The 27,903-nt window shown below is 49.4% G+C and overlaps 2 protein-coding genes across 3 annotated transcripts in view; one reads left to right on the plus strand and one right to left on the minus strand.

Moving 5' to 3' along the window:
* Window positions 1-10,999, plus strand: part of FAXDC2 (fatty acid hydroxylase domain containing 2) — a 29,263-nt gene extending 18,264 nt beyond the window's left edge. The window contains exons 6-9 of the mRNA XM_015063912.3: window positions 4,450-4,655; window positions 5,139-5,244; window positions 5,635-5,801; window positions 6,717-10,999. Of these exons, the coding sequence (XP_014919398.1) occupies window positions 4,450-4,655; window positions 5,139-5,244; window positions 5,635-5,801; window positions 6,717-6,873 (636 nt within the window). The 3' untranslated portion in view covers window positions 6,874-10,999. The remainder of the gene's footprint in view (window positions 1-4,449; window positions 4,656-5,138; window positions 5,245-5,634; window positions 5,802-6,716) is intronic.
* A 2,203-nt stretch (window positions 11,000-13,202) lies between these two features.
* The window catches only part of LARP1 (La ribonucleoprotein 1, translational regulator), a 53,595-nt gene continuing 38,894 nt past the window's right edge, over window positions 13,203-27,903 (minus strand). For both annotated transcript variants that reach the window (XM_053199789.1, XM_027077616.2), the window contains 11 exons: window positions 26,750-26,924; window positions 26,476-26,645; window positions 24,216-24,608; window positions 23,278-23,401; window positions 22,949-23,154; window positions 22,390-22,496; window positions 21,350-21,501; window positions 17,790-17,934; window positions 16,123-16,232; window positions 15,800-15,927; window positions 13,203-14,239 (listed from right to left, as the gene is read on the minus strand). In XM_053199789.1, coding sequence (XP_053055764.1) covers window positions 14,030-14,239; window positions 15,800-15,927; window positions 16,123-16,232; window positions 17,790-17,934; window positions 21,350-21,501; window positions 22,390-22,496; window positions 22,949-23,154; window positions 23,278-23,401; window positions 24,216-24,608; window positions 26,476-26,645; window positions 26,750-26,924 — 1,920 coding nt within the window. In that variant the 3' untranslated portion in view covers window positions 13,203-14,029. The remainder of the gene's footprint in view (window positions 14,240-15,799; window positions 15,928-16,122; window positions 16,233-17,789; window positions 17,935-21,349; window positions 21,502-22,389; window positions 22,497-22,948; window positions 23,155-23,277; window positions 23,402-24,215; window positions 24,609-26,475; window positions 26,646-26,749; window positions 26,925-27,903) is intronic.

Consider the following 27,903-nt stretch of genomic DNA (forward strand, 5'->3'; position numbering starts at 1 on the left):
GAAAGCAAGAGCTGAAGCCACACTGAAAATTCTCACTGCAGGGATGCTTGGGTGGCTCAGTCGGTTAAGGGTCTGACTCTTGGTTTCGGCTCAGGTCATGATCTCGCGGTTCATGGGTTCGAACCCCACATCGGGCTCTGTGCTGACCGTGTGTGGCGCCTGCTCGGGGTTCTCTCTGTCCTTCTCTCTCTGCCCTTCCTGCTTCTCTTCCTCTCTCAAAGTAAATAAATAAACTTAAAAAAAAATTCTCATTGCAGGCCCAGGAGAGAGCATGGCCACTGTGAGCCAAGTTATTGTGCACAAGGCTTCCCCAGCTGAGAAGCTTAGAGAGAGGAAGTAATCTGCCCCACTTCTCAGAGCCAGCCAGGCAGGACGAATGTTCCAGTCTCCTGATTCCCAGCCCCAGCTCTGTGCCTGCCTGCACTGCCCCCACAGCACTGCCGTCAGCATTTTGGGAACCAAAATGATGGGGTCAGCTTGGCACTGGTCTGAGTGCAGAGGTGTTAGGCAGCCCCCCACCTCGGCCACCCGAAGCAGGGATGGCGGTGGCTGGAGGCTGAAAGCGCGGATGACAGCTGTCATGAGTGAGGGACACAGCTGCTGAGACAGTGGCTAGCCCACTGTGAATAGAGGGTTCTGAATGTGTGGGCAGTGGCTGGATTTTAAGCAGGTTCTTCTCCCCAGTCATTTAACTGCTGGTGCATAGCAGATCCACAGTGAACAAGGCCTGGACTCTGCTTATGAGGAACCCCTGGCCCGGGAAGGGAGAGAAGGCCAGTACACACATCTCTGACTTACACACCACGGGAAATGAGTCCCACTGTGCCCGGAGCCCAGTCACCCCCTTGAGTGCTTTGACAACCTCCAAGAGCCTTTTCTTGTGCAGTGGGGAGCTGATTCTTAAACCCGGCTTCTTTGTCCAGTTTCCACCCAAAACACATTCTGGCTCCTTTCCCGGAGAAGACAATTATCTTTTAATTAGCTGTCCAGGTGCCTGGGTGGCTCATCTCAGCATTCAGGGCATTCTGCCCCAGCCCAGCACTCCAGAAAGCAGAAAAATAGTGCTCCAGACCCAGGCTTTCGGAATAGCCCCTTCCTGAACCAGGGCTGCTGGCCGGGCTTACAACCCCCCTCACTGGACACAATAGCTACTAGCCAGCCGGGGGCCTCCCCTGGATCCAGTGTGGCAGGCATGGACCGGAGCCTATCAAAGCCAGTGCTTGGCTGTCGAGAGCCCTTCATCTGTCAGACCATGGCGGTCTCCTTGCCAGGCACCATTGGCTACAGCCTTAGGTCTTCAAGGCCAAGTACTGTAATAGCCTTCAGGGGTCAGATGATCAAACAGGCTCTGAGGTGGGACATGGGTAGACGATTCACGCTCAAGCTCTCTGACCCAACTCGTACTCTTAACCACCAGGCCACATCAGCTGTCAAGAGTATTACCTACCATGACGACGTTCATTGTGACCATCTACAGTGATCGGAGAGGCATACATGGAAGGGCGGGTTGCATTTTGCAGAAGCCGAGGCCCAGAAAGGTGCAGTGACTAGCTCAAGGTCAGAGCGTCACTAGGAAGCAGAGCCGGGGCGTCGTCTCACCGGACTCTAGGTCTGGTGCTCCCACCTCAGGCGCACAGTTCCCCGCCCCTGCTTGCTCTCTACTCTCCTCGATAGCCAGTCCGAAGCTCCTCCTCCCTCCTCACATCCCCGACTTCCTGACTTCCTACTTCGCTAAGTAAAAAGGGGCAAGCTGAAGACAGATCCCACAGACTTCCCCACTCCAGCTCCGCCTTCCACCTGATAGAACAGGTGCACTCTCTTTGCTTCCGTTGCTAACCCCTTCCTCCCCTCTCCGAGTGCTACACCTTATTACCTCTTGTTTACCTCAGGAAATTTCTCCTTTCTCTTCCCTTTCCCCCTCCCTCTCCTAGGCTCTTTCCCTCTGGATTATTAAACATGCTGTAATTTTTCCCATTTTAGGATCCAACCAAAGCAAACCCCCTTGCCCCCATCCTCCAGACTCAATACCACTCCTATTTCTGCTCTCCTTGGCAACCAGCCTCTTTGAAAGAATTGTCTGTATAGTTTCCAGTTTCTCTCCATCCGCTTTCCTCCTCCCCTCCCCCCCGACATTTTGTAATCATGAAAAACTGGAAGCATAGACACAGAAGTTGAAAAAGCAGTACAATGATCACTCATTTACACACCACCTAGCTCCACCAATTCTAAATATTTTACAGGATTTGCTTTATCTCTATGTAAAAATATATAGCTATGTATGCATCTATACTTTTTAGCTTAACCATCTGAAAGTAAGTTCCAGACATCACAAAACTTCACCCTAAATCCTTCAGCCTGTATCTCCTAAATAGCCACAAACCTTTATCATCTCGCGTCTTCTTTGAACCTCCTCTGGTGGGGCTTTTCCCACCACGGCACTGTTTTGCCTAAATAGCTCCCGGCAGGTGGGCTTATCTCATCAGAACTAGTGGGCCTGCTATATCCTTATTATATCTTCTCATACCTGGCTTTTCCAGCCCTTCTGGTTCCTCTTCCCCCCACCCCTCCCCACCCGAGCCTCCTACTGCTGAGTGTCCCAGGGCTCGGGCCTTGCTCCCTGTCTCTGTCTTCATACCCTCACTTATCTGTTCCAGTGTCATGACTTTAAATACAATCTATATGCCGACAGCTCACACATTTCTGTCTCTAGCCCGGAACTCTCTTGTGAATTCCAGGCTCAAGTTGCCAAATGCCTCTTTGACATCTCTACGCGGATGTCTAACGGACATCTCCAGTCCAACATGTCCCCAAGAGAATTTCTGATCAACCCCTCAAAGACTGCTACCCACATCCTCCCCAGTCTGAGTTCATGGCAATGCCTCAATTTCTAGTTGGTCCTCAACTACTTTCTCTCCCTCATACTCCACATCTGATCTGTCAGGAACCATGTTGGCTCTATTTCCAAAATAGTTCCGGAATCCAACCACTTCTCACTACCTCCACTGCCACCACCCTGGTCTGAGCCATCACTGTCTTCTGTCAATATTACCGCAACTGTCATTGGTCTCCCTGTGTCTATTCTTGCTCCTTTACAGTCTGTTCCCAATACAGCAGCCAGAGGATTCCTGTTAAGAGCTTGTCACTTGTCTTCTCACAGTGACCGCCCCCCCCTCCCCATTTCCCTTGGAGTAAAAATCAAAGTTTCCCAATGACCTACAAGACCCTATCTGCTCTGGCTCCCCCCCACCATTTTGGCCTCACCTCCTACTTCTCCCCACCTCACTCGCTCGCTCCTCTCCAGTCAAGTATACCTGCAATGTCCCTGAGAGCCTTTTCACCAGCTGTTCCCTTGGCCTGAAGACTCTCTTCCCCAGGTATCTGTTTCCCTCACCTTCCTCATCTCTTTGTTCAAACCTCACCATCTCCACAAAGCTTACCCTGACCATTCTATTTAAAATTACTGGTGCCAGGAATATAAACTCAATGAAGAAAGCAATCTTTGTTTTGACTATTGCTTCCTTCCCAGCACATGGGACACTGCCTGCAACATAGAGGGTGCTCAGAAGTATCGGTCAAATAAATGAAGGAGTAAACAGATGTGACACACTCCTCTTGGTCGAGGTTTCCAGAAGAGGTATACGGCTTCGTCTAACGGTGCTCTCAAACCAGGCTGGCCAGACCTGGTTTCACCATGGGATGGAACTAAAAGCGTAGAGAGTGGATTCCAGTCAGTCAATATATGCAGTGCCTGCAAAAGTTAGAGGAAGAGGAAGGCCTGAAGACTGAGGATCACTCTGAACCCCTCCAGCTCACAAAGAGAACTCAGGGAGAAATCCCTTATGACCAATCTGACACTAGCTCCTCAGGACCTGAGAAGTGATCTGTGGTCATGGGGCTATTCCTGGGAGCCCCAGTGCTCTGAAGAAGGGAAGGGTCAGGGGGTTACTGATTCTTGCACAAATGCTTCACTCTGGGCCTTGTCTAGGGGGCTGGGCCACATAAGGAGGCAGAGGACCTTGATCTCTGCATTCTGATCAAGCCTTCCTGGATGAGGAGGGGCCCAGAGGCTGAATAAGGATATCAACCTGAGAGCTGACAGCCTTCTCCAAGCACCCTAGAGGCTCCCTAAGGTGCCTGTCAGGAATAGGTGGGGCCTGGCCAGAGAAATGCGGAGAACAGCGGTGACAGTTGCAGGGAGGAGAACGCAGGCTCAGGCCTAGGAGACGGCTACTGGGAAGGGAGTTTCCAAAGGCAGGGGTATTGCCAGATGGTTCCACCTCAGGCCTTGGGCAGCAGTCAGGGGCTGCCAGCTATGGCCAAACATCATGCCTAGCATCCACCCTGAGTGAGGGCCTCCTGTGAGCGGGTCACAGTACAGTCTAGTTTCAAGAAGGGAAAGACCTACTTCTCACACTCTTGTCCATCTCCCTCCTTCCTTCCCTGATGCAGGTGGACGCCACGAAACTACGCCAGTCTATGCGCACAGTTCTCTTCAACCAGTGCATGATATCTGTCCCCATGGTGGTCTTCCTCTATCCCATCATCAAGGTGCGGGGAGACCCCTACCGCCGAGAGCTACCCACCTTCCACTGGTTCCTTCTGGAGCTGGCTATCTTCACTCTGATTAACGAAGTCCTGTTCTACTACTCACACCGGTGAGCGGGGCCCTGCTGGAGCACAGCTGGCTTCTCCCTCTCCTAGGGCTCACTTTTAAGGGAGGAAATGGAGGCCTCAGAATTGTAGATGTAGGACCACCACCACCGGGCCTCAAAAGCTTATTAGTTAACATGGAGACATCTCTGTGCCACAACTGACAATTTGCAACAAGTGAGAAATGCCCAGAAGAGAGCCTTCTGCATTCATGTGTGCAGCAGGGCACTTTCATTTCCTTTTTGAATCCTTTGTGGGCATCATCCCCACCATGGCTGACGCAACTGAGGTAGGGAGAGGCAAAGTAATCCAAATGATGCAGCATAAGAGGTGGGGGTAGAGCTCGAAGGCAGGTCTGAGTGCCAGTCCAATGTGTTTGCAACTTTGCTCGATAGGTAGAACTCCTAGTTCCTACCTTTGGTTTCTGATGGCCTGGTGGGAAAGGGAAAAGGGAGATTGGCAGATTATTCACTTAACTATTTTCCCAGGCTCCTTCACCACCCAACACTGTACAAGAAAATCCATAAGAAACACCATGAGTGGACAGCTCCCATTGGCATGATCTCTTTCTACGCCCACCCTATCGAGCATGTGGTCAGTAGAGTTCCGCTCTCCCCAGAGGCAAAGGGCAGAGGGCCCCAACCCCCTACCCTAAGGTCTCCTGCAGAGAATTAGACATTGGCCCTTTCTCTCTTCTTCCCATTCAGCAGCTACCATTTATTGTTGGCCTGGCCTATGGTAGGCTATGTGAGATGCCCAAGATAACTTATCTCAAACAGTTAATTACTTGTCCCAAAGTTATAAAGCTAAATGACACGGGCAACTCAAGGTTCTGCAACTCTTTTAGCTTCTCCAGATCTGAGTCAAGGAAGTCTTGACTGGGGCAAAGTAGACACCCTGGGTGACACCCTGGGGCAAATTAGACACACAACTGGTCCCCTCCATCTCTCTCGGGTCCACCTTCAAACAGCCCTACCCTTACAGGCCTCCAACATGCTGCCAGTGGTACTGGGTCCCATCCTAATGGGCTCCCACTTGTCCTCCATTGCCGTGTGGTTTTCCTTGGCCCTCATCTGCACCACTGTTTCCCACTGTGGCTACCACCTACCTTTCCTGCCTTCACCTGAATTCCATGACTACCACCATCTCAGGTAAGGCCTCCTTCCCCACTGTGGGTCCCTGGGCAATAGCCTTCACCTTCACCCCTGAGGCTTCTAGTAGAGACCCTGATGTCTGTTTAAACGTGCCAGTGCTAGGTGCGGCTGGGTGGCTCAGTCGGTTAAGTGTCTGACTCTTGATCTCAGCTCAGCTCTTGATCTCAGGATTGTGGGTTCATACCCCGTGTTGGGCTCCATTGGGGGTGGGGGGGAATGTGCTGGTGCTAGTGAAGGGAGAGGTCTGGAGGTTGGGAAAATAATGACCATGCTGGACCTAGACCTCCTTGCTCTTTTCCTTCTGACACCGGGTCTTCCAGCAGCTGTGTGTTTTTAACCTCTATTTAGGTCCTGGACCCTTTGAATATCAAACGTAAGCTACAGACACTGTCACAACAATGCATGTATGCATAAGAATCCTGTATGCAGTTCAAGGAGACTTGCGTGCTCTCTGAAAGCCTCCAGGCTTTTTCAAGTGTGGTCAACAAACCTCCAGCACCATAATCACCTGAGATACTTTGATAAAATGCAGGTTCTCGGGTTCCACTCCAAATATGCTGAATCAAAGTGTGTGTGTGTGTGTCAGGGGGGAGGACTTGGAAATCTGCATTTTAGTGAGTGTTCCAGGGGATTCTGATGGAGGTGGTCCCTGAACCTACCTGGACAAGCCAAGCTCTGCCACAGGTTGACTTATGAGTATTGGACTCACATAGAGAGCTTTTCAAAGGCAGATCATAGATTTTCAGTCCAGAGCGGCCCCAGGATGTGTGCAACTCCCTGGAATATTCCAATGTAGGTGGTCAGCATGGTTGGGAACGGTTGTGGGGTAGGGGGGCCTAGAAGTGTGTGAGGCTGACGCAAATGAAAAGTCAGTCAGCGCACCAACCTCCAGCACCTTCCTCTCTCCAACAGGTTCAACCAGTGCTACGGGGTGCTGGGGGTGCTGGACCACCTCCATGGGACTGACACCATGTTTAAGCAGACCAAGGCCTACGAGAGACACAGACTCCTGCTGGGCTTCACTCCACTGTCTGAGAGCATCCCGGATCCCTCGAAGAAGATGGATTGAGAGAGGGCCCAAGTGCCACCTTGGCTGTCCCCCTCAGTGGACTGCTAAGGTGGCCCGAGGCGTGCTGATTGTATCTAACTCGCTCCTTCAGCCATGCAGTTTCTTTCTGTCTTATTTTACAAGTTTATTTATTTTTGAGAGAGAGAGAGAGAGCCATGAGCAGGGGAGGGGCACAGAGGATCCGAAGTGGGCTCTGTGCTGACAGCAGTGAGCCCCACGTGGGGCCTGAACTCATGAAAGGTGAGATCATGACTTGAGCTGAAGTTGGATGCTCAACTGACTGAGCCGCCCAGGTGCCCCAGCCATGCATTTTCTAATGACAGCACCACTGTGGCAAGGGGAAGCACATCTTCCCAGAAAGGTAGGGCCAAGGATGGGGCCAGGGCTCCCCCAACAGCCTCTGTTGTCCCTCAACAGGACCAGGAGTTGGCTTAAGGGGGAGAAACAAGAACAGTTCCCCAGAATGGAGGCCAGTGAGAAGGAAGAAACCACCTTACTAGGGCTCGGGGCAAGTCCCCCGTGGTCCTTTGCTGTGGAAAGGGAGAGATGAGACCCCGGGTGACTTTTTTATGGCCTAGGCAAGACACAAAGAATGCAAAGGTGGCAGTAAGACTGGAAGCCACTCCCAACTCCAGAGAGAGCTCCTTCTGGTGCCAGGGGGTGAGAGAACCAGAAGGTATTGCTTTGCCCCTTCCTGCACCAAAAAGCTTTTCTTATACCCTACTCTGGCCAGGGCCAGGACACCCCCATTGCCAATACACACACACACACACACACACACACACACACACTCTGAGTCAGCCAACAAAGGCCCCATTTCAACTCTGCTCCACTACAGACATCATCCCTCTATGAAAAGAAAAATGCCAGAGAGAGCCCCTCCCTGGATTAAAACTGAGATACCAAAGAGGTGCAGACCAGACCCTGACACCTACCTTCAGCCATATGCGGAAACCAAAGGCTAAACCCTGTTGATCTATGCTGGGGGCCCTTTTATCCACTGAGGGAAGGGTCAGAGTTCCTGACCTTTGGGGACACCCACCTGAGGCCCCCTTATTAGCCTCCCTGAAGTAGGACCAAAGAGGCTGAAACCCTCTTCCTCCAGTGAGAAGGCAAGAAAAACATGGCTGAGGAGGGCCTGGGTGGCTCAGACGGTTAGGTGTCTGACTTCAGCTCAGTTCATGATCTCACGGCTTGTGGGTTTGAGCCCTGCATCAGATTCTGTGTCTCCCTCTCTCTCTGCCACTCCCCTGCTCGTGCTGTCTCTCTCTCTCCTCTCTCAAAAATAAACATTAAAAAAAAAAGAAAAAAGAAAAACATGGCTGAAAAAGGGCAGAACCCTCTTTCCACCCTCCCCCACCCCCCCGCCCAAATGATTAACCAGTTGTCTCAACACCATTTATTTCAAATGAAATTTACCTGAAACAAAACCAGAGAGCTGCCCGGGTTGCCACAGTCCCCAGCCTGGCCTTCCCTTAGCAGACATTGCCAGGAGCCCTGTGGCTCCCAAGAACAATTTGAAGACCAATCTTTGGCTTGCAAGTCCACCATATTGTTACTCAGTTCTTACATATATTTGGGTCTGTTCCTGAACTCTCAGTTCTCTTCCATCAAGAAAACCATCCATTGTTTTAGAATACGTTGGCATTGGATAAGGCCAACTCTTGAAGCAGAACTATCTAAGATCCCTTCCTATTGGCCCTGCCACTCGAAATCTGCCTAGTGGACCAACTGGGCACTTACAGCTTCCTCCTTGGCCTTCCAAACCCCACCCACCCTCCTCAGGCCTTGGTGGGCTTGGCTCTGTCCCCAGGACAGCTCTTCAGGGCACTTCATGCCCTGAGCTTGCAGCACAGCTTCTGCGGCACCAACAGTCCGTTTTCACGGCTGCTCGCCTGCTCCTGCAGCCTGTTCCTACACAAGTAAACATACGGAAAATAGTCCATCTTCTGTACACTTAAGAAGGGTAGGGAATGAGGAGCGTGGAGAAAGAGGAAGAACGGATGCATCTCTTTTCCCCTTTGAGGTCTTTGGATTTCGAGGGGCAAGAGGCTGTCGGTGTCTCATCCCTTTTGGCAGCCGGGTGGTTGGGCTCTGGCAGAGGGTCCCAGCCCTATCCTCTTCTTCATCAAACAGAATGGCCCTGAGGTTGGTAAACAAGTGAGGCTTAAGAAAAGGCTGGGGTTTTGAGGTGCCTGGTGGCTCAGCCGATTAAGCATCTGACTCTTGATTTGGGCTCAGACCATGATCTCATGGTTTGGGAGTTGGAGCCCTGCAGTGGGCTCTGCGCCTGACAGTATGGACTCTGCTTGGATTCTCTCCCCTCCTCCCCCCCACCCCCCCGCCCCTGCCCTGCTTGCTTTCTCCCTTAAAATAAACAGACTTAAAAAATAAATTGAAAAAATTGAAAAAAAAAAAAAAAAAAAGGGCTGAGGTCTCAAAATTCCCAGATCACGTGAAAGTGAAAGGAATGGAAAATAAACTGGGCTCCTTTTAATGCCAGTAGATGCTTCTGTTTCTTCCTCTCCATTACATGCCTAGTTCCAGCACTCCTGATCACATGGCATCTGGGAGCTACTGCAGTGCAATTAAACAACTGGTGGTGGCCAACCTCATGAGCATCCCTACCAGGCTGTGAAGTGGGTCTGTCTTCCTGTCCCCAAGTCAGTCTGCAGAAGCCCTGGTTCCCAACTCCTAAACTCTACAAAGGCCACTGGATGTTCTGAAGTAACTGCCCACCTCAAGAATGGCAGAATTCTCTGGAAGAACATTTCTGATGGGATGCTCAAGCACCAGGCATGGGAGACAGCTGTCAGACTAATGGTTAAGGAAAGACACGCCTCACTTCTAGTTTTATATACACGTAGGCCAGACTGGCACTGAGAATGTTACCGCTGCCAGCACCTGCCCTCAAGAGTCAGGGAAAAGCCACCAACAACCCAGGGGCCAGTCCTCAGTAGGCTAGGGTGTGTTCATCATTCCATCCTTTCCCAGCTTCAATCCTCCGGGTTCAGTGGCTGACCTGGATTCCTGTAAGGCCAGAGTGTTGACCTGTTTCTCCTCTACTCTGGCAGGGATGTCTGTTCAGAGAGGGGCTGTGTTGACCCTCCACAGGGAATCACGGCAACCTTCCTAGTGATCTCCTTACAAGATGCCAGGCCACAGCCAGAGGATGGAAATCCTGAGAGTGGGACAAGTGGGCAGAAACCCTGGGATTCTGTTGGACTGGCATCTCTCTGTTCTCTAGCACTGGCTATAGCTGCCATGTTTTAAGACACATGGTGGACGTGAATTCCAGGCTGGCAGACGCTCTCAAAACCACGGAGGAATTCCTGGATGAATACATTCCTGGATGTACTCACTAGCAGCCTCTGGAGCCCATTCCCCGGGCAGATTCCCCAAAAGCGCAATGGCAGAGCCCTGCAAAGCTTTCATGCACACATCCTGAGTGCAGGGTTCCCCTGGATCTGAGGGGGCCCTAACCAGGCTCCATCCCTCAACAGCTGTACCCCAGATGGGAGACCAGCCAGTACTTTGCCTTTTCAAGTTTTTATTTTTATACATTTTTTTGTATTAAAAAGAAAAGCATAATTACCACAAATTACAAAGGACTAAAGCAGGACTAGAATAATGAATGAATCACTTCAGCCTGGAAAGCAGATATTCTCAATAATATTAATGTTATAATACAAGCTCATTCAAGTATTTTACATTTTTTTTTGTCCTTTTAAATGTGATATCCTAGCACATGGTAAAGATAATGTACTATGAGCATAAGGTGGAACCTTCTCCGCAAAGCCAGATGACAAGTTTTCCTCTCCAGTGAGAAATGGGCTATAAGTTCTGATCTTCTCTGCCTCTGCCATCAACATGGCTGAAGGAGAGGGTGGGGGCTGGGGCAAATAAATCCAGGGACCCTTCCAGACAGGATACACTTTGGGGTCCCACTCAGGAGGGCACCAAATGACCCAGACCGTTGTACCCAGGCTTTTTGGCAAAAAACCACCCTCACCCGCCCTAGCTCATCTTCCTTGCCCCTCCTCCCCACTTCTAGGGCCTTCTGAGCAGCTTACTTTCTTTTGTAAAATCAATCATCAGGAAAGGGGGAAAAAAAAGAGCTACAATGGAACAAAACAAAAACGTTAACAACTTTGACATGGGGGCTCGGCACCTGGACCTGAGCCCCGGGGGTCCAGGCTGGGGCAGGCCCAGGCAGCCCCTCTCTTCTGGTAGTGCATCTGCTCCCAGATTCAGGAGAGGGCGAAAGAAACCGGCCCCTTAGCAGGGCTGAGGCACACAGACCTTGTGATGTTTGATGCCCAAAGGTTGTCCTGGTATGGACCGATCGTGGAAGGGTACAGGATGAGCAGAAGGGTTTGGGCAGGCTGCTGCTTTGTGTCTCAGGTCTTGGACCCCCACAGGAGGGTGGTGGGTGTGGAGCGGCCAACCCTGATGGCTCTGGCCGCTCCCGGCATGCCTGTCACAGATACGTCGGTCCTAAATTCAAGTGTCTTCAGAAAGTGAAGATGTAAACTACTCTTTGCAACATTAACTCCTAACATGTTACAAAAAAAGAAAGAAAGAAAGAAAGAAAGAAAGAAAGAAAGAAAGAAAGAAAGAAAGAAAGAAAGAAAGAAAGAAAGAAAGAAAGAAAGAAAAAAAAAAAAAAAAGCCCTGTCCCCCCCCCCATCTCTCAGCCTACGTTGAGATGAAGTCCTCACCTCCCCACCCCAAAGGGGCTTCCTCCCTCTGGGGTGTCTGTGGGAGGATCAGGGAGGGGATGGCAGCCCCCTGGCCTGGGAGTAAACTCAAGATAAGAACAGCCTTTCCCCACACCCCCAAGGCTTCCTTGTGCCCCCAAACCCAGCAGAGGACAAACACTGAGGTTCTATGGTGCTGGATACAGTACTGGGCTGAGCGACCCGAAGGAAAGAAGGGGGATAAAGGGAAGGAGGAGGGGGTGCAGGAGTCCAGTGTCTGGTACAACGGGGGGCAGGCACCAGACTGGGCAGGGAAAGGCCTCAGATCCCACTTTTAGAGCAGTGACCAGACACACTCATCCTTGGCTTTCGAGACAACCGGGTAAAAGGAACTGAGGTGGGCTCCCCACACAATAACCACTGGGAGGGCAGAGGTGGGAGAGGGCACAGGCTGAAAGCAATGAGGTGCCCGTGACAGAGGGCAAGCCCTTGCCAGCCTGGGATACTGTCTCCGACTCCCAATCTTCAGGCCCAGCAGAGGAAACAGTTAAAAAGAGGGCCAATGAAGTGTCAGCAACTGAGCAACACTACCATCAACTTCTCTGTGCTGCCCGGTCCACACTGGGGGTGACTATGTCATCACGCCCGCACCCAACACACAGCCCAGTCTGTGTGGGTCAGTCCTTCGGTCACCCTCCCTAGCTTCGGATGCCAGTAGACTCCAGCCAGTCCATTATCACTCACAGCCCAACCCAAGCAGTCAGTGGCTGGAGAAGAGAAGTCAGGTATACTCTATGTCCACATATACCTTCCTGCCGCGGGGCTTCTCCAACTGGCAGGATTCCCCCCAGCCCCCAAATCCTCCTTGTCCCTCGTTCCCAGGCAGGGTCAGTTGGAGGATGGGCAGAGATGGCTTGCAGAAGGGGGATGCAAGATGGGGAGACCCCACCAGACCCCAGGGAGAATGGCATCCTTCTCCACCTTTGATGAGACAGAGCCTCCTCGAGGCCTCAGATCTTTCAAGGAAATGTATTTCCAAGCCTCAGCTGCCAGGTGTTCACCTTTCCCCTTTGAGGTTGGGGAGACGGTCAAGCTGAGGCCAAGTGTGTCCCAGATCCAGGCCAATGCTCTTCTTCAACAGTTTGAAGCACGCTTGGCCTTGGGGATCCGAGGGCAGATGAAGGGTGTCACGGCAGAACGGGGCCTGTCGTGAAGCAACAGCAAGCAGAGCGAGGACACGACAGTGGCAGCAGCGTATAGACACAGGACGTCAGCTTCGAACGATGCAACAGCAGGGGTATTTCAGGCAAGGCTCTGATCTGAGCCGCCCCCAACCCTCTTGCCTATAGGCAGGAGGCACTGTACATGCAACTCAGTCCAGAGAAAGATTCTAGCCAATCCAGCCCAGGCACATCCAGAGAAGGTGTGAGCTCTTCGAGTTGACTCCATCGAGGAAAACAGGCATTTGGGTATTTCAGATTCCCGCTCCACAATAAGGCAACTTTTAAAAAAATATTATTTCCAAGAACAAAACAAAACAAAACAAAATCCAAGGGCAGGGGAAAGACATCACTTTCTGTGGATTAGGTGGGGGTTTTCTGATTTATTTTTTTGGTCTTTTATGGTCGATTTTGTCTTTTTTTTGTTTTTGTTTTTTTTTTGTTTTTTTGTTTTTTTTTTTTTGTTTTTCCATTTTTCCAAGGATGGAAAGGTCAGAGAAAAATAAAATAAATCATCTTTCAATAGTCTTTTCTGGTATGAGCAGCGTCTCTCTGGGCTGGGGAGTAAGGGGTATGGGGAGAGGGGAGTGGAGAGAGGCTGAAACCTTCCCCCACTCCCACTTCTAGATCCTTTGGTTTCCTTCTCCCAGAACATGGCAGAAGGGCATGGTGGGGACAGCAGGGGGAGAACATGGTGATGGTAAGCCCCAGATGATGAGGGGGCTGGTGCTCGTGGGGCCCAGGGACGCTGCCAGAGCCTTCCATGGGACAGTGCTGGGCAATGGGGCCCACAGGGCCTTCTTGTGGGCTGCATAGTTGGTTGAGGGGGAGCAGGAGGAGGCTGTGGGTGGGAACCAGGGTTACGGCTTACCAGCCGTGGGCAGGGCTGCAGAGTGATTTTGGTAATCCAGACGAACTATCAATAATTTAAAACTTGATATATATATATATATATATATATAAAAAAAATCTCCCCCCTTTCCCTCCCCCCTTAGAAGAAGCTAGGATGTGAAGAGTCATGGAGAGAGGAGGGGGAAGGGGGGTGTGTGGAGGCTCCTGCCCAGGGGTACCTCTGATAGCCCAAATGGTGTACATGTTGCTACTCAGCACAAAGGCCCATGCTAATGACTCTAGGCCTGTCCCTTCTCTGTCCCCTCTCCTGGGACTGGGCACCCCCATGGACTCTTACCCAACCCCCCATCCCCCCCTCCAAAACCCCAGGGCTAAGGGGCTTTTTCACTTTCCCAAAGTCTGTGTGTCCGAGTGCTGGCTTGTCCATTTGGCATCTTCCCGGACGGGCTGGCCAGTGGGTGGTGTGGGGGGCTGGCTGATCATGGCGGAGGGCCTGCTGGAAGACTGGGAAGGGCACCGCTTCCTGCCCTCACTGCCGCCACCTCCTGCCGCCACTGGGTGTCGTTTGTGGTTGCCCTCCTCACCCATGGGGGGCTGTAACAGAGGAGGAAGTCACAGGTGACCAGAGGCCACTACCCATACCCCTTTCCTTGCCATGGCTGGCTCTCTAGAGACTTCTTACCTCCAAATGCAGATAACAGGTACAACCTTAAAAACTAATTACCAGTTTATGAGGCACATCTCCATGCCAAGATGCCAAAGCCCCATGCTACTTTATGCACCAGAACCCACTCAGGGAGTCTACACCACCCTTTGATGGAGACACAGTCATCCCATTTTACAGATGAGGAAAGTGAAGCACAGAAAAATAATTTGCCCAGGGCTGCATAAATTACATAACTGGTGGAGACAAGGCAGGACTAGGCCCATCTATCTAACTCTGAAGCCCAGGCCTTCACCCACACAAGTTTCTGCTCCCCTCTGAGAAGGGATTGCTTCTCAGGCAATGATGCATGGAATGTGGCAATATGCAATATGCTAAGACGTCTCAGCTCAGAAGGCCCACATGCTCCTGGGCTCTGCCTTATCCCCTTCCAGGCCAGAAAGAGGACACTGATCTAAGAGATCATGATCCAGTCTGGCCTTACCTCTGCCAAAGGTCTGGTGACCTCAAGGACATTTCCTTCCCTTTCTGAGGGTCAAAGCTGAGCCCTTCTAGTCCCACTTCCACAGGTCTTCCCACTGCAAGGCTTCTCTGCACACATGCCCCTCCAACCCCCAGAGGAGGAAATGCTTAAGGACAGAAAACAACAGATTCATCTTTATACTGGGAGGCCTGAAGGGCACTGCCACTATCTAACTGGGTGGCTACGGGTTTCCATTTATCCACTGGTACAGCAACTGTAACAATGAACTCTGCCCATTTATCCACTGGTACAGCAACTGTAACAATGAACTCTGCCTCCTTCACCACATTATAAAGATTAAAATGAGGTCAATATCAAGTGCTTAACACAGCCCCTGGGACACAGTAATCACTCAATTAATGGCAATTTTTTAATAGATGAGAGGACTATTATTGCTATTTGTCTTTTGGCTAAAAGGTTTGAAGGGAATAAGATGACTGGCACATCTCTACTATATTATAAAGTCTTTGAAAGAACGAGTCTCACTCATTTCTGGAGTCTCTGACTGACATCCATGACTCAAAGCTACCGCTTCCCTGATTATACCCAGTAGCAATAACCCTGACCCACCACTGGATGTCACCATTGAGTCACCCACTCCAAGAAGACAGGGGTTGTGTTGGTGCGGGGTTGGGACTGGCCTCTTCCAGAAAAAGCAAGTACATTTACTAGGGCACTCATCCCAGGCTAACCAGGGCATACTAAGATAAAAGAGAGAGAGCATTATGATAGTTTAGCTATAGGACCATGGGAAGGAGGGAGGAGCAACTTGCATAATCCCCTTCAATTGGCTGTCAGTGTCCACTTCTCACTCTCTATTTTACAGGCAAAGAAACTAAGGCCAAAATGGGGGAAAAGGGTCTCTGGGCTAGTGGCATAGCTGGGACAGAACCCAGGTATCCTGACCTCTGGTCCAGTTTTCTTTCCAGGACAACGAGGGTGAGAAAGACAAGAGACTTTCACTCACATCCACTCGGAAGTCTTCGAGACGTCGGAATTTGCCGAGGTATTCTTGAAGTTTGGGGTCAATGTCCAAATTTTTGGCTTTGGAATATTTCAAGAAGGCCCAGAACTTCTCCAGCCCATAGAGCTGGCCTGCAAGAAAGAGGAGGCAGAGGTGGAGAGAGGTAGAGAGAAGCGGGGCTGGTGAGGAGTTGAGAATTAAGAGGTTCAGGGGAGCGGGAGGTGTGAGGTGACTGACACACAGCCAGACCCAGGTGGCCCCGGGGAGGGAGGAGGGAGAAAAGGCCTAGATGACTGGGGCTTGCAGAGTCCAACTCTGGCTCTCACCAGCTTCATAGTCCTTCACCGTCTCTTCCTGAAAATCCTTGAAGATGTCTAGCCGGAACTTCTTTTCCAGGCCATAACTGTAGTATCGAAAAAGGCACTCCAAACCATATCTGTAGGAGAGCACAAGTCAGTGAAATCAGGACACAGTTTATTTGTAAAACGGGATTGCACCTGCATAATAAATGAATGAGGAAATGGTTTAAGCACGTGGATTATTGAGAAAATGGTAAAAAAAATCCTTAAGAAGGCTAACATTTAACGTTAGTCTAAGTGGGTCTAGCAGTTTATGGTTTGTTTGCCAGAGGTCAGCAAACTTCAGCCAAACAACAGCCCTCTGCCCACATTCAATTGCTGTAAGAGCAGAGCTGAGTAGTTGCGACAGAGACCCTACGTCTGCAAAGCCTTACATATTTCTTATCCGTCCCATCACAGAACAAGTTTGCCAATACCCTGAGATGAGCTCTCCGCAAAGTCACGTGACCATGTCAATTAGCAGGTTTGTTTATCTGACTTCAGAAATTTTACTTTTAGGAACATGTCAAGGAGGTGACCAAAAATACATTGTTTCTATTTTACAGATGTACAAAACTGTTCATTAACATTATTCAACAAAACTTAAATGTCTTAAAGAGACAGTTAATAATGTAAATCTGTACAACAGAATATAAGCTATTAAAAATTATAACGTATGGGGCCCCTGAGTGGCTCGGTCAGTGGAGTGTCTGACTTCAGCTCAGGTCATGATCTTATGGTTCGTGGGTTCGAGCCCCACTTCGGGCTCTGTGCTGACAGCTCAGAGCAGCTGGAGCCTGTTTCAGATTTTGTGTTTCCCCCTCTCTCTGCCCCTCCCCTGCTCACATTCTGTCTCTCTCTCTCAAAAATAAAACATTAAAAAAAATTATAATGTAAATACACACTGATGGATACTGAGATGCTTATGATATATCACCAAGTGGAAAAGACAGGTTTCAAAGTGTTACATCAGAATGAGCCCATTTTACAAACAAATATGTAAATTTTACATCTACCCATGCATACAAAGTCTAGAAGGCCACACACTTAAATATATTAACAATGGTTATCTCTGGGAGTTGGAATTTTCAAATGATCTTATCTATATTTTCTGAACTTTCAGCAAAAGGTATGTAAGAATTTCTGTAAGAAAGTTTTAAAAGTTAAATACTTTAACAATGTGGAAACACGCTCATGCTTATAAATGATAAGATACAAAAAGGCATTCATGTGATGATCTAAATACATTAAAAAGTACGGTACAAATTATTATCTAATAGAAGCTATACTTTGGGTAAACAACAGTAGGGTGGTGGGAGACTATAGGTATGTCCTTGCTCACACAAGCAAATATTTTTAGGAAAGCCCCTCAGGATTCTGACCATGCTGGCTATCTGTGGAGAAAGCAACTAGATGGCATGGGGACAGGGATGAGGAGACTTCTCACTATATAACCTATGTCCTCTTCGAATTTTGAACCATGTAAACATATTACTCATTCAAAAATAATCATGTTTTTATAAAGCAAATGTGTATGCAAAACAGATTTCTGGTTATAGCTCTGGAGGCAGACCCACCAGGAATGCTTCACCTCCCACAAGACCCGCCAGCAGCCTCTCCCCCCTACTCAGCCACACTCCTCACATCCTGCTCACCTGTAGCCTTCTTTGGCATCCTCCAGAGCAAGCTGCTTAAACTCCTCATACATCTTTTTGTTGAAGTGATCTCGGAGGAAGAAGGACCAGAAGCGGAAGAGAGTGTTCATCTCCTGAGACTGGCCAATGCCCAAGCGTTTCCGCTCTGATTGGGGACAGAGGAGGAAAGACCTTTCAGGGCCAGGCTGCCCGTGTTGAGGGGACAAATGCTCCTGGGGTCAGACTTTGGTCCTTTCTCCTGTCCCCCCCAATTCCCTTGCTCATCCCCTGTCCTTTCAGTCTTTCAGGAGACGGTCATTAAGCGCTATTCCGTGTCAGGCCCTGCTGCCAGGCAGTGGGCCTGGGCCTCGCCACAAGCAGGTGGCATCAGCTTCTAAATCAGGCCAGCCTGGTCTAGCTCTTCATCTCAAATGCTACTGCTCTCAAGTGTAGTCAGAATAAGGAAAAGCATGAACAAATAATCCGACAACCCAACAAATTACACTGATTAGTCATTACCAACAATTATTTTAGGAATCCACCAATTACAAAATGGTACCATTAAAAATACACAATACCAAAGCACAAGCAACAGAAGAATAGATAAATTTAGTATCATTAAAAAAACTAAAAGGGCACCTGGGTGGCTCAGTCAGTTAAGCATCCATCCGATTTCAACTAGTTCATGCCCTCATGGTTTCTGGGTTCGAGCCCTGTGTCAGGTTCTGTGCTGACAGCTTAGAGCCTGGGGCCTGCTACAGATTTTGTGTCTTCCTCTCTGCCCCTCCCCGACTCACACTCTGGCTCTTTCTCTCTCTCTCAAAAATAAATAAAACATTAAAAAAAATTAAAAACTAAAAACTAAAAACCTGGGGTGCCTGGATGGCTCAGCTGGTTAAGCGTCTGACTCTTGACTTTGTCTCAGGTCATGATCTCACGGTCATGATGAAATCGAGCCTCGTTTCTGGCTCTGCACTGATCACGGAGACTGCTTAAGAATCTGTCTCCCTCTCCCTCTCCTCCTCCCCCACTCGTGTGCATGCACACTCTCTCAATAAATTAAAAAAAAAAGAGAGAGACTAAAAACCTCTGTGCTTCAAAGAACACTATCAACAACATGAAAAATCAACCCACAGGGTGGGGAAAAAGTATTTACAACTCATGAATCTGCTAAGGGACTTGTACCTAGAATCTATAAAAAACTCTTATAACTTGTTAATAAAGGCAAATAATAGTCAAAAAATAGGCAAAGGATCTGAACAGACGTTTCTCCAAAGGTATACAAATGGCCGATAAAGACATGAAAAAAATTTTCAACGTTATGGCTTCCAGGAAAATGCAAATCAAAACCGTAAGGAGGTATCACTTATCACTTCAAGCCTATGAAGACGGCTGTAATAAAAAAGACAATACCAAGTGCTAGGAGGATTGGAGCAACCAGAAGCCCTATACACTGCTGTCAGGAACGAAAACATGGTGCCCCCACTTTGGCAAACAGTCTCACGATTCCTCCAAAGGTTTAAACACAGCTATCATATGACCCTGCAATTCCGCTCTTCTATCCAAGCTAAATGAAAACCTATGTCCACACAAAAACTTGTACACGAATATTCACAGCAGCACTATTCATGATAGACAAAAAGTGGCAATCCAAATGTCCCTCATCTGACAAACAAATAAACAGAACAGGCCATACCCATAATAATGGAATATTATCTGGCAAGGAAAAGGAATAAAGTACTGACACCATGCTACAATATAGATGAAATGTGACAACAGTATGCTAAGGGAAGAAACCAGTCACAAAGAATGCTGTGATACAGGATTCTATCTATATGAAAAGCCCACAAACGGCAAACCATTCAGACTGGTGGTTGTGCAGGCCCGGAAGGAGCTGTGGGGGCAGGGATGAGAAATGACTGGTCAGGGGCACAGGGTTTCTTTCTGTGGTAATGAAAATGTTCTAAAATCGATTCTGCTGATGGACGTGCAACTCCTGAATATACTAAAAGTCACAGCACCTTTCACTTTAAATGGGTAAACTGTATAGTATGTGAATCCTATCTCAATAAAACTGTCATACACAAACGCAGAGGGAAGTAAGGCAGACGAAAGAAGCACTTAGCAGCCATGTTTTGCTAAATGAAAAGAGGGGAGGCAAATTAATACAAGGGAGCATTAAGACTGCTTCTGTGGGGGGTTGCCTAGGGCTCAGTCAGTTGAGTGTCTGACTTCGGCTCAGGTCATGATCTCACAGCTTGTGGGTTCGAGCCCCATGTCGGGCTCTGTGCTGACAGCTCAGAGCCTGGAGCCTGCTTCAGATTCTGTGTCTCCTCTCTCTCTGCCGCTCCCCACTCACACTCTGCCTCTCTCAAAAAATAAACATTAAAAAGAAAATTTTTAAAGATTGCTTCTGTGGAGCCCCTAGGTGGCTCAGTCGGTTGAGCGTCTTGACTCTTGATTTCTTTCAACTTAGGTCATGATCTCATGGTTCATGGGATCGAGCCCTGCGTCGGGCTCTGTGCTCATAGCACAGAGACTATTTGGGATTCTCTCTTCCCCTCTCTCTGCCCCTCCCACTGTTCTCTCTAAAAAAAAAATTGGGGGGGAGGGGGGGAGATTGCTTTTGAGCATCTTTACAGCCAACCTGACAGAAATCTATAGTTAAAAGACATTTCAGGAGCCAGGTGGCTCAGTCGGTTGAGCCTTCAACTCCAGATTTCAGCTCAGGTCATGATCCCCGGGGTTTGTGAGACCAAGCCCTGCAATGGGCTCTGTTCTGAGCATGGAGTCTGTTTAAAATTCTCTCTCTCCCTCCTCTGCCCCTCTCCCCCACTCACTCGCTCTCTAAAAAATAAAAAAATTAAAAAAAAAAAAAAATCTCATGGCACCTGGGTGGCTCAGTCGGTTAAGCCTCCGACTTCGGCTCAGGTCATGATCTCGCGGTTTGTGAGTTCGAGCCCCGCACTAGGCTCTGTGCTGACAGCTCGGAGCCTGGAGCCTGCTTCGGATTCTGTGTCTCCTTCTCTCTCTGCCCCTCCCCCACTTGTGCTCTACCTCTATCAAAAATAAATCAATGTAAAAAAATTTTTTTTAAATAAAATAAAATAAAATCTCATTCTGTGATAAAAAGAAACACATGAGAGTATCTAGAAAGCTTATTTCCCTATACCATCTTCTAGAGCAGGGGTCAGCAAACTCCTTCCCACAAAAGGCCAGAGAGTAAATGTTTTAGGCTTTACAGGCCAGATATTGTCTCTGTCAAAAGTTCTTCTCTTTCTTCTTCACAACCACTTAAAAATTTAAAAAAATGTAAAAAATGTAAAAAAAGGTAAACTTTTGATATTTTTTTTATTATCTGTAGAGGAAGATCAAGGAACAAAATATTCTGAGTAGCAGATTCTTTTAGCTTTCTGTATTCCCAACTACATGGCCTGGGTCTAGCTCCAATCCTTCTTGTTGCAATGTTGTGTCACTTCTTGATCTAAGGTCAGAGAAAACAATTACCTGATCCACCACGCTTACACTCGGATCTAAGTAGTGGACCCAGAGGCTCAGCCCTCTGCCCCTGTGCTTCTTACCGTTAAGGCAGCGCCTACGATACTTGTGGTAGACGTGTTGTGTGAAGCCATTTTCCTTGAGCAGCTCGTGGGAAGGATGCTGGAACTTGGGCAATGACTGAGGGGTACAGCCATAGCTGCCAACTGCAGGTGTCCCTTCTGAGGGGCTGGAACTAGAGGTCAGGAAAGAGACAATGTCACCAGGTTCCCTGGAGCAGCTAGCCATCAGTTTAGGAGGGGCCCCTCTGGTCCTTCCATCAGCCAAGATCTAGCTTCTCGTAGGGCAGCAAAGAGACCCAAGTACTGTGCTAGGTCCTTAACTTACATCCACGGGCCCAAATCACTCTTTGCACACACAGACCTTTGGTGCGTTTTACAAAGTAGTCAGTGAGGCTTACAGAGACTGGGAGACTTGTCCTGAGTCACGGGGCTGTTTAACATCCCAGATCAGCACAATGCCCAAACCTGAGCTTCTAAGCATTTATTTATCCAGAGTTCACATTCAACTTTCTTTGATAAGCTATTATGGGTTAATCCATCTATATGTTTTCTTTAAAACCATGACCATTCTCAGTCTGTACCATCTTTGCAGGGAGTAGAGTGCATATATAGGTCAATGGCTTCCAAACCTTGCTCTTGAACAGAGAACACTGGGACAATTTTCCTGGGGCTGGGGGTTGGGGGATGGGGGAAGCCACCTAAACCCTACCCCCAGAAGCTGAATCAGAAGATCGAGGGCAGGGCCCAGGAATCTGTATTTTTATTTAATGACCGCCCCATCCTGGGGCAGGCAGCACATACACACTTTTGAAATCATTCACAAACATTCTCTCTCTGAAGACACTCTGGTCCCGTGTAGATGCAACACCACTTCTTTAGGAAAATCTTCCCAGGCTCTGGATTAAGTTCTCTAGACTCCTCCAGATTTTTGGATTTAGATTAACAGTCCCTTTCTTTAATTTATAGACCGAAGAGGTTCGTTCTTCCTGGTCCCATCAGCTGCTTGGCTTTCCCACCCATCCTGCAGTCGGCCTCATCTCTCCTCCCCACTGCCCTGGCACCTGATGGAAGCAGTCCGGGGCCTGTGCTCACGGGAATCCATCACCCAGCCCACATGACTCTCCAGGGGCGGGTTCGAGCTGTGTCTTGTCTTCCTTTTCCGAGGCATCTGCAAAGGCCAGTCCAGATTTTGTTATTAATCGCACTCACAGAACTCTAGGAGCACCAAGCACTTGTAGGACCAAGACCTCTCATGTGTGTGAGTTATTTCACAATTTACAAAGCATTTTCATATCTATTCTCTCACATGATGTCCACAGTTATGAGTTAGGAAATGGTATGCCTATTTCACAGGTGAGGAAACTGAGGCTTGGGAGCCCTAAGGACCCACTCCTGGTCCATCCTCCTGAGGCCTTATCCTGGCTACATGGAATCACCACTCCCACACCCGGTCCCTTCTTCAGATGTGGCCACTCGATCCTGGGGGGGCCCAGCTGCCTAAGAATATAGAGCAGGTCTGGGATCTGGCAGTCTCCTGGCTTAAGCAAGGGTAAAAAGCAAAGCAGGGGAGAGAGATGAAGTGAGCCCAAGACTCTTAGCAGCCCGGCAGGAGAGCCTCACCTTGGCGTCTAGTGTCCGTCCTTCTTTCACTACTGGGTAAAACCGTGATGTCTGACTCGAGTCTTTGAGCTGTGGTGTCCGGGGAGTGCGGGGGGTCCTGGCGTTGCGGTAGTTTGGCGACTCCGGGACAGTGGTTGGTAGAGAACGGGCGATGGTGGAGGGCTCAGGAGCACCAAACAATTTGTTGGCCAGGGCATCAGTGGGAACTGCAGAGGCAGAGCAGGCCAGTAAGCAGGGGTAGGCCTGTGACCGTCTGTCCTTGGAAGGCTCCCCGTTGAAGGGCTGCAGACCCTCCCACCCAGGCCAGGGTTCCAGGTGTCACCTCTCACCTTGCTGGAAGCGGGGTGGCCCAGGAGGGACCTCCTGGTTGGGATCCACGGGGGGCTCTGGGGTTAGTGTATCAAACTGCTCCCGACTGATCATGTTGACTTTCTTGAAGTTCTCGACTTCTTGCTGCAGAGGATATAAGATGGGTGGGGAGAAGAGGTTAGTAAGAAGACTGCCCCAGCCTGTTTAGGAATCCGGGACCTGCAGGAAGTTGCAAAGGGCAGCTCCCACGTCCACATACGTGGAATTCTGGTCCCCAGGCTCTCAGCGGCAGCCTCCTCACTCCCCACCCCCAGTTACCAGGGCACGAGCGTGCCCACCCAGAAGGGGTTAGGGCCCGCCCAGCCCTCTCTACGGCAAGACCGAGACGAGGACTTTAGCTCTCCGGAACTCACTGCAGACCCCCGACCTGCTTCCCACCACTGTCTCCTCACCTCCACCAAACACACCGCTACCTGCTCCACAGGCTCCCCTCAGGCCCACCTACCACCACACACAGTCGCTCTGTAAAAACCTACAGAAAGTTTTGACTGTTTCCGGGCAACAGTGATTTTTAAAAAGCCTGTCTTTTCTCTATCTTCTCTACTCAAAACAAGTGCCTTAAAAGGCCTTTCAACTTTTATATGGGCCTAAATATTTGAGACTAGAAGTGCCAATCGAATCCTCATTCTCTTCCCCACTGGCATCTGACCGACTGTTATGACCTTAAACGCAATGCTCAGCTGGCACAACAGTCATCTCCTGCTCTGGCACAGCTTACAAAGTGTTTACATGTCTCTTCTCACTGAATGCTCCAGCAGGGCGTCCATCACCACTCCCTTTCCATACACGAGGACAACTGAGGCTCTGTGCCCAAGGCCACACCGCTCATCAGCCTTCCCCTGTCCCACGCACTGCAGGTACCCCAGGCTCCACCCCCAGTGCCGTGTCCGAGCCTCACCTTGATCTGGGAATACTCAGGTTCGAACTTCTCAGTCCACAGGTCCTGCTCGTAGTAGAAGAGCCCGTCGTTAATGACCTTGGCCAGCTCAGCGCTCATCTTGGCACGAGAGGTGTGGTTGCCAGTACGGTCCCCCCCGGGGTGCCGGCGCATGTAAGGTGGCGTCTGGGTGACGATGAGGATCTTGTTGACATCCCGGTCATCGATCTCATAGTCAGAGTCCTCATCAGACCAGGCGGTGAAGGTGTTCTTCCTCCCATCCATCTGCTCCATCTCCTCGTCAAACAGGAAATCCAGTTCCTCTTGCTCATCCTGCTCCTTGGACGTCAGCTGCTGAGCGGGCAGCTGCGGAGGCAGAGAGGTCGGGTGGAGGAACCTGGGCTCCTCAGACTTCTAAAATGGGGACAGACCAAGGGGAGAGGGAATCACCAGGGCGCCCTCGGACCGGCCTCTGTAGCTGTCCGCCGAGAGAGGGGCACTGGCCATGCCACCAAGCCGCAGCTGTCAGCTTTGGAGCCAGTCCCCTAGGACTCCAGGTTTCTTCTCTCCCGGCTCACAACACAGTCACTCATAAACAATGAGGTGACAAGTTCCCTGCAGCCACCTGTGCTCTCATTCACCTAGCCTGGGAGTGAGCACACAGCAGAAGTTCAACAGGTTGATCCATCTGTTCCATCTATCCAAAATCTAAGAAAAAGGAAGCTTCATGAGGCAAGGGCCACAGCTGCCTTGCTTTTCATCATATCCCCAGTACCTAGACTGGGACCTAGCAACAGCAGATGTTCAACTATCTGATGAGTGAGCAAGCACCCACTGGCACCAGGCCCTGAATGAAGAACCTAAAAGCAGAATAATGAACAAGACACAATTCTTGAACTTCAGGAGCTCACAGTTTAGTGGGAGAAAAAGTCAAACAACCAGCCAGCCAAGTGTAATGTGGTATTGGTAAAGACTAACTATAAATAGAATTTGTGGAGTACATAGGGAGAGGCACTTATTAACGAACTAGAGGTGGGGACAGTCAGGGAACGCTTCCGGGGAGCTGTAATTACTGAAGGATGAGTGTAAGTAAGCCAGGTGAAGGCAGGGACCAAGAGTGTGCTAGGCAGGAAGAACAGCATGTTCCAGATGCAAGAGACAACAAGGTGCTTTCAGCAAAAGAAAATATTTCAGACCGTTGCTAGACTGAATTTATCTGAGACTTTGGCGCAGAAGCATTTGTCTACCTCATAATCTATATCCAAAAAGTCAATTCCATGCTTTGCAAAAAGCTTCCCATGTAAACTCCAAACCTACTCGATTTTAAGGTTCAAGATAGGCCAGGTGCGAGCGGGGCTCTGTTTCTGGAATGGGGGCTAAGCCTGCCTGTCTTTCCAAAGCCTTCACAGTCTGTAAGCCTGGACCTCCTAAAGGTCCTCAGGACTCTGGCCTGATCCCTGACACTCTGTGGTCAAAGGATCACAGCCAGAAGAGATAGGGAAGTTGGGGTTTGAACAAGAGGGAGACAAGGGAGACAGTCACAGTGGCACAATGGAAAAGGGGGCATAGAATTTCAGACCCCAAAGTCCAAGGTCATCTATGAAGCCGCCTTACAAGCCTCAGACCAAAGAGATCTTTAAGAGGAGGTGGGGGATGGGACAGAGCACACATCCGCTTCTGGAAAGGGGGCACTCATTTTAGTCGGAAATGGAAACCGTTCTCTAACAGTGGACTCAATGCACACTACTGGCATATTGCTTTATAATTTCTACAGCAGTCTAAGCCCTCCTTTCTTTCATGTGAAGACGGGGACACTAAAAACTTGAGATATTAAACGAGCTGCCCAAGGTCAACAGCCATCGGTGACAGGAGACTGGTCTAGTCTAGACTAACGCTACATCCAGGCCGTGTGTCTGTTTTCTCTCCCTTCGCTCTTCAGAGGGCCTGAGGGGCTTATACAGGGGACAATGAGGACACACTTAGGCATTAAAGCAGCCCCAGCAATTTAGATGGGGCAAAAATAAGAGCCAAACATCAAGAAACCTGGGACACTGCTGCCCGGGGCTGTATGATTTCTTCCCATGGAAAATTCCACTCAGCTAGGGCTATCCTGAGCAGTGGTCCTCACTGGAAAGGGAAACAGTCCTACCAGCTTTCCTGCAGTCACTGCTGACCTCAGATCACATCGCCACCTTGAGCCACCCACCCTGCCAGCTAGCCCCTCAGAGCCCTGTACCCAGGCGATATCCCCTCTCCATGCTCCAGCCCACGTCCCACACACCTTGGGTCGTGCTGGGGACGGCCGCGGCCTCTTCTTCACTTCAATCCAGTTCTCAGAATCCAGGTCAGGCAGGCTGGCAGACAGGCCCTTGGGCAGTGTCTTCAGGTTGCTGACCTCCTCTGTTTTGGTTGGCACTGGGGTGACTGCGCGGGGAGAGCCAGGTGCGGACTCTGGAGGGTGGAAAGGTGAGACCCTCAACCTTCTAGTCCTCCTGATGCCAGTTGGCTGGGTGACAAGGACAACAGGAACGCACCTACAGGTCTGCAGTACCTACCTGTCTCCTTCTGGTAGTGCTGACGGGGCACAAACTCGGGGCAGTTGAGAAGCTGGGAGAAATCGGTCTGGGAATAATCCACTATTGGGGGACCAGGAAGAGGCCACTTCTCCGGCTCCTCCCTCCTGCGCACTTTCTCATCAACGATCTCCACCACCTTGCTGTCCTTTAGGGCCTGCAGGAGAGAAGGAGGGAGAGAATGCAGAGAAAAGACTTGGACAGAATGAGATTTTTGGAAGCTGGCAGACGAAGGACTGGGCCCCACGAGCTCAGGCAGGAGTCTGGTGCTGGCAGGGGTATAAGAAAACTGGCACCATCTTCCACAGCTGGTGAGCAAAGGAGCTGTGCAAACTTGTAGGAGGGTACCAACATGAAAAACCCACCTGCCCCTTGACCTTGCCATTCTGCATCCAGGAATCTGCCCCCAGAGAAATACTGGCACAGATAGTTTGGGGAAAGAGGCACTCTCTTATTCTGCTGGTGAGAATGCAAAGGCCAACCTCTGGAGAAAAGGAATCCGGCCATTTGCCCTTTAGTGCAGGCTTCTCACTTCTAGAAATCTATACCAAAGATACACTGGCAAATATACGAAAAGATATATATGCAACTGTAAATAGGAATGAAGAGCATCTTCCTATTATGTACTACTATGCAGTCAGCTCCCAGAGTTAGTAAGTGAAAACAAAAAACAGGTGAAGAAATACAGGCACTATATGCTGTCATTTAACTAAGAAAGGGGTAGGATATAAATGCACAGAGAGACTTTTACTTAGGTTTTTTTTTTTTAATGGAAGGATTCAAAACAAGTTGGCTACAGAAAAATAAAGGGAAAAAAGTGGAAGTGAGAGAATTTTAAATCAGACTTCTAGGAATATACCATGTTGACTTTGAACCATGTAAATGTTTTACCTAAATGTAAAACAAATTAGAAATTAGAGGGGAAAAAAGCAATCCCTAAAACTCGAGAGCAAAATGAAACTAACAAAACTAATACACATCAAGTTAGAGACATGACCACACAGAGATTATTTCAAGTAATAACTTGAAAATACAGTCATTTGAGTGTATAAGAAAAACCCCTGTTTTTAGTAGTAGAGGTTATTATTACAAGAATAGGTTATATAAATTGTTGAATAAAACAAATGAATAATTAT

This window comes from Acinonyx jubatus, chromosome A1, assembly GCF_027475565.1.
Source record: "Acinonyx jubatus isolate Ajub_Pintada_27869175 chromosome A1, VMU_Ajub_asm_v1.0, whole genome shotgun sequence".
Lineage (NCBI taxonomy): Eukaryota > Metazoa > Chordata > Mammalia > Carnivora > Felidae > Acinonyx > Acinonyx jubatus.